This window comes from Mandrillus leucophaeus, unplaced genomic scaffold, assembly GCF_000951045.1.
Source record: "Mandrillus leucophaeus isolate KB7577 unplaced genomic scaffold, Mleu.le_1.0 Scaffold296, whole genome shotgun sequence".
NCBI lineage: Eukaryota > Metazoa > Chordata > Mammalia > Primates > Cercopithecidae > Mandrillus > Mandrillus leucophaeus.
The window spans coordinates 3,223,889-3,236,313 of NW_012103098.1; the positions used below are offsets into that span (position 1 = coordinate 3,223,889).

Below are 12,425 nucleotides of genomic sequence, written 5' to 3' on the forward strand. Positions count from 1 at the left end.
GCGCGGCGGCGCGTCCCTGCTGCTGCTCGACTGCCGGCCGCACGAGCTCTTCGAGTCGTCGCACATCGAGACGGCCATCAACCTGGCCATCCCGGGCCTCATGTTGCGCCGCCTGCGCAAGGGCAACCTGCCCATCCGCTCCATCATCCCCAACCATGCCGACAAGGAGCGCTTCGCCACGCGCTGCAAGGCGGCCACTGTGCTGCTCTATGACGAGGCCACGGCCGAGTGGCAGCCCGAGCCTGGCGCTCCCGCCTCCGTGCTCGGCCTGCTCCTACAGAAGCTGCGCGACGACGGCTGCCAGGCCTACTACCTCCAAGGTGAGGGCAGCACCGAGACGCCTTGCGGAATCGGGGCCCCCCGCGACTCCCTGACGCCCCCCTTGGAGGCGCTTTCCTCTCCACGCGCTCGGCCTGCCCCGCTGGGCGCCACGTCGTCCCCGGCCTGCATCCGCCCTCCTGGAGTCGGGTCCCCACCGTGTGGTTTGGCAGGCGCGGGGCTCCCTCTGCGCCCCCTTTCTCGGCACGATTCGAGTGGGTGGAACAAACTTTCCCCTGCCTGGGGTTTCCTGTTGATGGGGCGACAGTAGTGCCTAGGCTCCGGTGGAGCCCCTTAGAGGTGGAAGGCGCTGCCTTCCAGAACTCTAAAAGCAGCAGGGCGCCCGAGTCCAGCCTGGAATTCGTGTTTCTGGAAGGCCAGGATCAGGAAGGCACCTTTCATAGCACCATCCTCATCTCCAGCGCATGGAGACCATTTGGGTTGGGGTCTCCTGGATCCGGGAATTGCTCCTTCCACCGGAGAATTGCCGCCTCTAGGAGGCGCTTGGGGCAGGGTATGGGCAGGGACCGTTGCCCTGGCCCGGGTCTCTCGGGACCCCCAGGTCCCTAGCCTGATGCCGCAGAGCTTGCAGAAGGGAGAGGCAGCACCGGGGGGCGAGTGGCTGAGGCCGGTGTTTCCAATTAACATTCCAAAATGGCCTCTTGCTGGCAGCGGGGCGGGCGGGAGGGGAGGGGAGGCCTGCGGCACCCTCGGGCGCAGGGCCCATGCCTCACTGCAAGGGGCTCCCCATTTCTCCTGTCCCTGTATTGCCCCAGTGGCCCTCCCCCGCTGCAGGTCCAAAGCTGGGGAGGCTCGTGTTCTAAGGGAGGATTCTAGAGAAGTGGAGCCAGGACCCCCTTCAAAAACCTGCCCCTGCTGGGGGAAGGGGCCAGCCAGTACCTTCCCACTACCCTCCCCAGCTGTAGTTTTGGGGCTGGGCAACCACTAGACTCCCATTCAGGAAGCCCAGGACCTCTCTGCCTCTTATCTGAGCCAGATGTGGCTCTGGCACCTGTGGTCTCATCTATAAGAGGAGTTTGCCAACCCAGAGGTGCTGGCTAAATGGGGTTGTCTGCTTTTCTTTACCACTTAGCTGTTACTGAACACCCATGGATGCTAGGCGTGCGTGGGAGCTGCAGAAGAGGAATTAGCTGGGGCCTGTCCTCAAGTGCCCTAAAGCTGGTGGCATGGCTGGGGGCCCTGAAGTGTTATGGGTACCAGTTTGGAGTCTAGGCATGTCACTTCACCTCCTGGGGCCTCAGTTTCCTTGTCTGTGAAGTGGTCATGGTTTAGATGGAGAGAACACAAGAGAGGGCACACGTGTAAGATGCTTGGTATGGCCCATGCTGGCCGTTGGTGTTGTGGTGTTTGGCGTGGGGAGTCCTGGCCATCTTTGGTCAGCCCATCTGGGTTGTGCAGCCCATCTGGGCTCTCACCAGTGTCTCACCCAGGCCCTGTCTCACTCCGGACACAGGTGGTTTCAACAAGTTTCAGACAGAGTACTCTGAGCACTGCGAGACCAACGTGGACAGCTCTTCCTCACCGAGCAGCTCGCCACCCACCTCAGTGCTGGGCCTGGGGGGCCTGCGCATCAGCTCTGACTGCTCCGACGGCGAGTCGGACCGAGAGCTGCCCAGCAGTGCCACCGAGTCGGATGGCAGCCCTGTGCCATCCAGCCAACCAGCCTTCCCTGTCCAGATCCTGCCCTACCTCTACCTCGGCTGCGCCAAGGACTCCACCAACCTGGACGTGCTCGGCAAGTACGGCATCAAGTATATCCTCAACGTCACACCCAACCTACCCAATGCCTTTGAGCACGGCGGCGAGTTCACCTACAAGCAGATCCCCATCTCTGACCACTGGAGCCAGAACCTCTCCCAGTTCTTCCCTGAGGCCATCAGCTTCATTGGTAGGTTCTGTGTGCTGGGCAGGGGGGGTGGGCGCGTCAAGGTGTATGCAGGACTCTGGGTGGCGCCCCCACCTGACTGGGTACCTCTGGGCCTGTTGAGACCTGTGTGTGCCCTGCATGTGCCAGCCTGTGCCCCTGGGTGTACCCATGCCTACTGTGAGTCACCGAGTCCCTTGGGCCCCTATACCTGTTGGGGCCTGAGCAGTCTCCTGAGCTCTGAGCTCCCTCTAGCTGGCAGCACCTCATGGGCTCTCTGCTGTCCAGCTCGTGTTTTCCTGGCTTAGATGTTGTTTCGGGCTTAGCAAGCTGAAACATCACAGCGCGCAGACCTCCCACGGGTCTCACTTGCTCCACATCACGCCTCAGCACACGTGTCTCTCCAGGATGGGGTTGTCATATTGCCTCTTTGGGCTTTAATGTGTACTTAAGAGGGCTGAAAGGTAGCCCTCCCTGGAGCCAGAGGCACACCCCAAACAGGCAGCTATTGAAATGTGGTGACCGCTAGCTCGGTCAGGCTCCAGATGCTCTCTGCAGCCTGTAGGGCTCGCTTGGAGTGTAGGGAGGAGTGTAAGAGAAGGTGGGGGAGTGGAGAAAGGCCTTCCCCAGAGCAGTGTGTCCTGCCGTCTGGCTTAGTGCCCTTTGAGTCCCTGTATCCCCAGCCTCAGCAGACTCGGGTCCCCTGCTGGCTTTACTCTTTGGCCACCTGGAGGCTGTGAGACCACAGGTCATCTCCCCTGGCCCAGGGTGCAAGGAAGGGGCACGGGGGCTCAGGATGAATATAAACGCTCTATCTCTGAGCCTGGTGACCCAATGTTTCTGCCCAGCCTCCAGTGGCAAGGTGTGGGGGTGGCCTGGGCTGTCTTTTCCCTATGGCGGCTGTGTCCAGTGGAGGGCGTTTTGGTGTCGGCTGGGTTGGGCTAGCTTTAACAACAGGAAGTGGGAGGCTTCCCCGCCTCATCCGCTTACTGGGAACCAAAAGTAGGTGCCTGGCTGGGAGGAAGGAAGGAAGCTGAGGCCTGGGGGAGGGGCTGCAACTGGGGCTGCCTGGAGCTTCTCAGCCCTGCCCCCGACCCTGGGGGCCAAGAGGGCTATGGGTGCTGCCTCAGCATTTGAACTCCCCCAACAAGGGAGGGGGAAAGAGAGAGGAAAGCAGGCTTTGCCAGGCTGGGCCTGGCTAATGGGTACCTTTATCGTTCCTGAAAGTTCCTCCCCATCTGGGTAGGGGGACCTTTTTCCTCATTTGACAAGTGAAGGAATTGAGGCCCAGGCATCCCTTAGGAGTCAGTGGGACAGGATCAGTCACCAGCTACACCCTGAAAAGGCCAAAAATAAAGCCAGCAGAAGCAGACTTTCTTTGGATCACCTGGAGGTGGGTTTGGGGGCCAGGCGTTCCTCACATCCTGGTGTCACCACTGGAGGCTCATCCCAGCACACACTTCTCCCACCCTAATCTCGAGGTCAGACCACATAGCTCCACATGAAGCCACAATGTCTGTCTCCTCGACAGATGATCCTGCCCCAGTGCCTTAGCCATGGGGCCCCCTGTCAGTCCCTGAGTCTGGAGGAAGCACCTACTGTATGCTTAATCCTTGGTACCCTTGGTTGGGCGGGGACGAGAGAGGAAGCTCTGTCAGGACAAAGGCAATGAAGAACAGTGGGTGAACCCATGTGTCATCTTGTAGGAAGGCATTGATTGAGTGCTAGCTGTGTGCCTGGCTCCCGGAGGGTTCAGAGTCAGGGTGGTGGGGACATCAAGGACCCCATGGCTGCCTCTTGTGAATCTATGTCCCTGGCACAGCTGTGGCACACAGAGAGGCAGCTGCCCCAGGGTCCAGGAGAGATTACAGGACTGAGTTGTTCAGTAGCTCAGCCAGTATTTATTGAACTTCTATGTGTCAGGCAGAGGAGTCTGAGGGTGGCACTGGGGGAAGCTGGGAGGGTTAGAGGGGAAAGGGGACAGGAAGGTTGGCCGCATCCAGTCGGCTGGGGTAGGAGATATCACTGGCACATGGGCCTCTTTGGAAGGTCTAGCAAGTGGCAGGGGTGGGGCCCATTTAAGCACGCCTCACTTATGAAGCCCTATCACAAGTGATAGTGTGGCCAGCATCGCAGTCCTTGTGTCATAGGAGCTGGAGTTAAGGCCTTGGGGACTAGCTGGGCAGAGCGAAGTGCAGGGCCAGGCCACTTACTTCCTTCCGGCGGAGCCTCCCTCAGGCCACTTTCCTGGGAGACTCTCGGGGACAACCCATGGGAGCAGCTCCAAGAGAACCAGCCCAGCCCCCAGTCCCAGGTCACGGCCTGGCAGCAGCGGGTACTGAGCTAGGAGGAGCCTCTGTGTGGCCTTGGGCTTGCCAGTTTGTCTCTGTGTCTGCTTCCTCATTGATAAAATGGGCTTACTGGCCATGGTGCAGATGACCCAAGAGGATGCAGGTGATGCCCGTGACAGCAGTCGCAATGCACATGGCAGTGGTATAACTAGCCATGGTCACAGGCGTTACAGTAGTTCACGCTTCTTGATCCCTCACAGGTCTTTATGAGACCACTGTACATAAATAGGCCCATTTTATAGATGAGGAAATTGAGACACGGGTGTCCAGTGCCTTGGGGCTAAAGTGTGCAGAGCCCTCTCCACAGCAGTGCTGTTGACCTCTATTCCAAGTTGCTGCCCTACCCACACTGGGCTTGGCCAGGTTCCTCAGGGGTCGGGCAAGACCAGCCAGCGGCCATGCTGCCCTTTGTGTCCCAGCCCAACTTGGCCACCCATGTGGGAAGGCTCCCTGAAGGAGGCACCTCCCTGACCGATGTCGATGTGTTTCAGATGAAGCCCGCTCCAAGAAGTGTGGTGTCCTGGTGCACTGCCTGGCAGGCATCAGCCGCTCAGTGACGGTCACTGTGGCCTATCTGATGCAGAAGATGAACCTGTCACTCAACGACGCCTACGACTTTGTCAAGAGAAAAAAGTCCAACATCTCGCCCAACTTCAACTTCATGGGGCAGCTGCTGGACTTTGAGCGGACGCTGGGGCTAAGCAGCCCGTGCGACAACCATGCGCCGAGTGAGCAGCTCTACTTTTCCACACCCACCAACCACAACCTGTTCCCACTCAATACGCTGGAGTCCACGTGAGGCCTGGTGCACGGGGGGCATGGCACCAGGCCCCTGCTCGGCTCTCCACAAGGCTAGGTGGGAGAGCCCAAGCCTGCCACCTCTGGCCTGAGGAACCCCCAGATGTCGCCTGTGCCCAGAGACCCAGGCTGCTCGGTGTCGGAGCGCCCCTCACCATCTTGGGGGCGGGGCCCGCAGGCAAGGTCTCCGTCTGCAGGGCTTGCTGGAGAGGCCTCGGCTCTCGGACACGTGGCTTTGGGCGTCCACCAGGGCCTCATCCTGTCCAGGATGCTCCTTTCTGCTGATGGCCCAGCCAGTTTGGCTATTTTTTAAAGACACATCCACGGACCTGAGTTTACTTTTTACTTTTGGCAGGTAAATCCAAGCTCCCTGGAGCACAAAGAGTGTTTGAGCTCTTCTTGATTTTTTTTTTTTTTTTTTTTTTTTAACAAAAAGTGTTATTTTCAGGCTACATGCAACAGTGGATTGTATAACCCAGTATTTCATCCCTTTTCTGATCCTGCGAGAGAGAGAAATGTTATCAGTTTTGTTTTTCGTTCAATTTCAAAAAGCAAGTATTGTGTTTGTTTTTGTTTTTTAATGGAAAAGACAGACCCCATGTTGACCTTGACCAAATGCGTTTTGCACATGTGTGAAGCCTCCATTTCCTCGACGGGCCCTTCTTGAAGGGGTGGCTTACTGCTCTTCAGGTATTGGGACCCCCAGTCGTGCCGCCTCCCACCCTTGGCCCAGTCTGACTTGGCCCTGCATTCGCCTGTGATGACTGCTGCAAGTTGTGATTGGTGGGCTGGATGGTGGTCTTTGCATTTTCTGCCCTCTCATCCATCCCTCTGGTGGTCCCTGCAGACCTCCCTGAGGCAGAAGGTGGGGAACCCGGGTCCCTGCCGCTGTCCCGCAGAAGGTGGGCCGCAGGGGGCTGCCAGGCAGTAGCATTAGCCCTCTGGGCTCAGCCCCTAGGAGGGCCTGGGCTCTGAGCCCTTTTATATACTTAGCCACTACTTCTGTCTGTCTGTTTCTCTCTCTCCCTCTCCCTCTCCTCTCTCTTGTTGTAACTGGGAGTGGAGGCCCAGTGGCTGGGGAGAGCTTAGGTGGTGAGACCCAGCCCTACCTCCAGGTTCTTCCCTCTCCCTAGCTGTCGCTTTGGTCTGGCTGCCACTGGCAGCCCCCTTGTCCCCTTGGAAGCTTGCCCTGCCCTCATCTTGCCCATGCCTTCTACTGCCAGGAGACTTGCACCCATTTCAACCCTAGGGCAGGGGCAAGTGGGGCAAGGGTGGACCAGCAGAAGGGGGGTGAGGCTCTGTTCACTTCCCTCTGCCTCCACAGAACAAAGCCACGGATTCCGTTATCTTCCTCCAGTTTTGTTCCTTCTCCAGCCTCAGTTTCACCAGGTGTCAGGACTGCATGAGGGCCTAGGGCAGGGAGAGGGGTCGGGCCAGGGTCCCTGACGGAGCAGCACTCAGCATGTGAGTGAGGCCACAGAAAACTCTGCCCCACTGCTTCTTACCTCACAGGGGTGGTTTTCAGGGATTCTTAAGGCAGCAGATTAAAATCTTGCCACAGTCGAGAAATTGACAACAAGCTTCCATGCTGTACATGGTTCTCCTTTTCTCTCTTTTATTTTTAAAAAGAAAACCCAGAAAGATGCACCAGATTTGTATAAATGAGGGTATGCCAGAAGGTGGCCAGTTTTGCTTTATGATCTTATGAAGGAAGATTTGTGACCCTACATATATATATACACACACATACATATATATATCCCGAACCAACAACGGGACTTTGTTTATATTGCAAATAAATATTATTTTTTCTTTAAAATGAGTCGTGTCTGATAAGGGCTTGGGGCCTGGGAAGGAGGTGAAGGAGTCTCGACCGGTGTCCTAGTGCCTGCTCTGTGATGCATTGGCCTGGTTCTGCTTGGGGTCTGCTGGGCACTTGCTTAGACTAATCAAGGTGCCCTGCAGATGGGAGGGAGCAGCCAAAGTTTCTGGATGAAGCTGGGGCTGGTGGGATTTCCCCAGCCCTTAGGCACTGGCAGGCAGCGGCATCAGGGCTTTCTCTGTGGGCTTCTGCTGAAATCAAGGCTTGGAGAGGTTGTATGGACCAAATTCACACAACTGAGCCCCTGACTCGCCCTTCATTGTCCAAGGCTATCTGCTTAGGCATTACCCAGGTTGCAGCCCCTAGAACCCTAACCTTTTCTCTTGCTGCTGTGTGGATGAGAGAGGAGAATGTGCATTTAACCCTGCCCCTGCAGGTCCTGGGATGTCAGTGGGCAGTGAGCAGGTCAGCCCTTCTTTGCTTCTTAAGGGCTGGGTGGCCTTGGACAGGTCCCTTAGGGCCGATTGCACCTGGTTCCTGAGTGCTGTTCAGCTTTGTGGCATGACGAGCACATTGTTGGCCTGGGTTCACAGGGAGGAATCAGGTGTGTACAGGGGAGGGTGGGCATCGGCCTCCGTCCAGGCTCCCCTGGGGGTAGGGTCTAAGCAAGGCCCTGGGCTAGAGCAGGGAGGAGGTCTGGAGAAGGATGGGGGCCACAGTCTGGGGAAGTGAGGCCCCCAGTGGGCAACAAGCCCCGAGTTACAGATCAGGAAATGGAGGCTCCAGAGTGGCTTAGGTCTCCCTTGCCTCTGGCTGGATCAGGTGAGCCCCTGTCAAGGACTTAAGAGGCCTGGAAGCTGACTTAGTTTCCCCACTTCTGACATTCCCTGGCTCTATCCCTTCAGCAAACCGCGTGATCAGCACTGAGCTGGACCCAGGTGGAAGGTAGGTGGGTAGGGCCGAGAGGGTGAGGGCGGCTCAGCCTGGGGCTTGCCCTGTCGGGGTGCCCAGGCTCTCCTTCTCTTCTCTCCCTCATCTCTGCTCTTCAGTTCCTCTGTACCAGAACACAGTCACAACCATCATGCACAGCCTGTGGTGAGGGGTAGAGGGCAGGTTCTGCCTGCTGTGGGGCCTGGGTGCAAATTCCAGCTGTGCGACTGCAGTCCCTCAGCTCTGCCCCCGAACACTCCCATCTGGATGGGGGAAGAACCCTGCCGCTCAGCCAGCAGGCCTGTGTGGGTGGGAGGGGGCTTCTCGCTGCATCCTTGACAAAGGGGCGGTGCTGCTGTTGCTCCTGGGCTCCCTCAGGGCCCTGTTCCTTCTGTGCCAGGGGCAGGCAAGGGGGTGGGGGCCTGAGCAGGCAGAGACTGGGCCTTTGTTCCCTCTTGCTGCCCTTGCCCAGGCCTGGGGAAGCCCGCGGGTGCTGGGCTGGGGGCTGGGCCCTCGACAAACCGAGTAAGTGCCTGGTAGTGCCAGCGTGCCCAAGCACAGGACGGGGTGGGGGTGGGAGCAGTAGCCACCTCCTGAGCCGGCTCTTCAGACTGAGGACTGGGAGTGCCTGAAGAGGGCCAGCCCCGCCACTTACCCCTGTGCACTCTGGGGCCAGAGGTCTCTCTGACCGTCTGTGTCCTCTTTACCTGTAGAAATTCCTACCTCAGCACTGGGCCTGGCTAAGGTTCCCTGCGGGGGAACAGATGGCCAGGTCATGGCTGAGTGGCCGAGGCTCTGGGTCCTTGCTCTGTGACCTTGGGCTGGGCCACACTTACTGGACTGCGGTCCCCCACCCCCAGGTTTCGGTCTCCCATCTCATGGCCCTGCGTCCTGAGCTCCTCCTATCCCACCCCATTTCTACCATACTCTCCTCTGCAGGCCCTGCTTGCTCCAGGCCATCCGTGCCTGAGGCCCTCAGTGCAGCCACCCTGAGCTCCTGGACGCTTGGCTCCCTGGGGGTGCACCTGCTTTATCTCTGTCCCCAGTCCTGTTGCTTTCCTGAGATTCTTTGCCTCCTTGGTCCCTGTTTCTGCCTCCTTTCAGCCTGGGCCCCGGGGACCTGGTCCACTCCTTGGCCGCTTAGTGTTCACATGGGAGGAGGATCCAAGACACTTACTCACTTGAACATTCATCCAGCAGCCATTTCCTGTGCCGGCTGGGCAGTCCCAGGGAGGGAACATGCCCGAGGGAAGCTCGGTGATGTCACGCTGGGTGGCAGGATAATGGGGCCCTCAACTTGTCCTCTGATTAATGAATCAAGTGCAACATGAGGACTGACTAAGGCTGGATACGAGGAAGCACTTGGAGCGCTGTGGAGCGGTGACCTTGAAGGGGTTCCGACAAGGAGACCACAGGAGAGATGAACATTTCCCTAGGGTGGTCCCGCTCTGAGCCTGGGGGCAGAGGGAACCCTCAGGAGACGGCCGTGCTCTGCCTGCCGCCCCCACGGGGCCCCTCCCCAGAGGGCAGTCATGCCTCGTGAATGGACGAGGGTTGGGGTGGGTGGCAAGCCTGCACTGGAGCCTGTCCGTCCCTGCTACTGCCCATGTACTACTGCCCATGTACTGCGCACCTGGGTCAACACCATGACTGCACTGTACCTCCCTCTGTGTCAAAATGGATATGTCTGGGACACCAACACCTACTCCCAGATCCTTGGCAGAAGCCAGAGGGCCTGATGTGGGAGCCAGCTTTCTCTGGAGGGAGCACATTAGCATGTTAACCTGTGGGTGCCCCGAAGGAGGGTGTCCAGGTCCTGATCCTTGACATCTTTTCCCCTGCTTGTTCTGGGCCCCACCGGGACACAGTGCTCTCACCTGACTCCTGAGACCCAGCCCATCTGAGAGCCCCAGGAAGGCTCGTAATCACTCTGCTCCCCAGTCCTGTGCTGATGGGGAAGGTGAGGTTTGCAGAGGGGTGGGGTGTCATAGAGTGAGGCAAGGTAGAAGCTGGGCCCCCCACCCTGCTGCCCTGAGGCTTTTCACTAGGCCCTGGCTCTGTGAGGGACCAGACACACACACACACACACACACACACACACACACACACACACAGACACACACACACACACACACACACAGTGTTGCCATCCTCTGACTAGACAAGCCCATGCAGGTCTCATAGCAATGGAGGAGCCGCCTGCCTGTGACTGTAGCCTCCTCTCATTAGGGTGCGTCCTGGGTGAAGTCATCCCTTTCCAGGCATGGTCATTAAAGACTGTCATTAGCAACTCTTAGAGGCCTTGGCCCCATTGTCTCTGGCTGGGGCAGATGAGCCCCCACAGGTGGCCATGACGCAGACTCTGACCCTTGCTAGAACCCCTCTTTGCCCAGGCAGCCAGCCCCCTTCCCAGAGCCATCCTATTGCACACCTCCAGGGGCCATTGTCTGCCATGTAGCTTCCGTGCATGTGTGGGATCTCCACACGCCTCCCTCTGTGCCTTCACCTCCTCCTCTGGCCTCAGGGCTGCAGGCAGAGGAGAAGCTGCAGTGCCCTTCCACAGGGCATCATGGGCCAGGGAGGAACATCTTTAGGGGACAGGGGAGCCCCTAGAGGGCATCATGAACAGGGCTGATGAGGTCTGGCTGTCACAATGAAGATCTAGTTGCTGAGTGGAGAGCAGCCTGAAAGGTAAGCGCGCAGGCCAAGGGACAGGGAGGAGGCTGGGACAGTCATTGAGGGTGGGTCAGGAGGGCTGGAGAGGGTGTGAGAAGGACACATCTGCAGACCAGCAGGACTTGGGCCCCATGGGAATCGAGACCCATGGTGTGAACAGAGGGTCCCAGCTTGTCTGACGCCACGTCCACAGTGAAAGCCAGCCACTGTGCCACGCGGAAGGATATAGCTTAGCTGGGGCATGCGTGGGCCTATGGGACTCTGAGCCCCCACTCACCTCCCCTGAGGGAAGCTTGCTTCACCCTCACTGTGCAGCCACATGCTAGGCACCCAGGGAGAGCCAGGCGGCCCCAAGATCCGTATGCATCCTGGGAACTCCCCCAGGGCAGCACAGCCCTGATGGCCCATCTCAGAGCCTCCGTTTCCTCATCTGTACAGTGGGGATAAGAACTGCCAATTCAAGAGGAGAGAGCAGGATGAAGGGCCTGTTGCTCAGCTAGACCTCTGGAATAGGAGCCCAGGTGAGTTCGTTTAGCTGTGGCATCCCCACCCCTGCTGAGGGGCACCTCTCCAGCCCAACCATTGCCAATTTGTTGTGTGTGATCTCAGACAAGCCTTGTCCCCCGTTCAGTTCTCCAATTCCCTGTTTCCACTGACAAGAGATAGAATAATGACCCTGAGGGACCGGGCCCTCAGATTCAGCACCACTCCCCTTTGAGCCTGCCTCTGGTCCCCCTAATTCGCATGCCCAAAACCTAGTTCTCTCCTCACCCCCTGGAACCTAGTATAGGGGCTGGGGCTGGGGCTCCCGGTGGAGGAAATACAGGAGCGAAGGCCCAGCTCACACTTTTCCCCAGATCCCTGGTGCCAGGCCCCTGCAGCCCTATTCCCTGGCCGCTGGGAGAGAGGCAGGCTGGATACCACTGTCCCTGCCTGGTTGCTGGGACTCGGGTGGTCTCACCAGCACCTCTGGGTAGGGAGTCTGGGTGTGGTTCTTCCACATCTCAGATTCTTTCCCTGGGCCTCCTTCCCAGAAGTGGCATTTCTGGGACAAACACCTCTGCTCCATTTTTCCAGACTGGCTTCTGAAAGGAACGCCGAGTTGTGTGTCTTTTACGTTCAGCTATTACCGTTGCTGATTTAGAGAAGCCACATGTTGGCAGTGGCAGGCACACGGCAGGCGCCCAGGACAGCACTGGGGGCTGAATCATTCCTCAGTGTGAGGTCCTGCCATGCCCCTCATGCCTGGTCCTGCCTGGGATCCGTTCCGATGTAGTCGGTCGCCTGGCAGTTCAAATTGCAGTAAGAGCCATAATAATAACACACAACCATGGCCCTTGTGCTGGGCCAGGTGTCTTGCAGGCTTTACATGATAAACTCACTTAATCTCCCCAGCAACTCTCGGAGGCAGGTGCTGGATTATCCCCCACGGACAGATGAGGAAGCCAAGACAGAGAACTGTGAAACCATGTGTCAGGAAGGGGCCCCACTGGGGTCTGGGCACAGGTCTGGCTGCCTTGGGAGTCCTTGCTCTCAACTACTCCAGGCCTGAGAGGTCAGGAGACCTTTGGGTTTTGACCCCTTCCCATCCCTGACACCAGCTGGGCTCCCACCTGTGCCAACCCGAGGAAAGCAGCATGTTGTG

General features: G+C 58.3%; 1 protein-coding gene across 2 annotated transcripts; it reads left to right on the forward strand.

Moving 5' to 3' along the window:
• Nucleotides 1–6: 6 nt before the first annotated feature.
• On the forward strand, nt 7–6,388 carry DUSP7 (dual specificity phosphatase 7). Of its 2 annotated transcripts, XM_011986241.1 has the most exons (4): nt 7–320; nt 1,793–2,227; nt 5,046–5,394; nt 6,068–6,388. In XM_011986241.1, exons 1-3 carry the CDS (start codon nt 101–103, stop codon nt 5,351–5,353), a joined length of 963 nt encoding a protein of 320 aa, XP_011841631.1. In that variant the 5' UTR covers nt 7–100; the 3' UTR covers nt 5,354–5,394; nt 6,068–6,388. The 2 variants fall into 2 exon arrangements, with proteins under 2 accessions (XP_011841631.1, XP_011841630.1); XM_011986240.1 differs by having other exon boundaries at nt 5,046–6,383.
• Nucleotides 6,389–12,425: the final 6,037 nt, after the last annotated feature.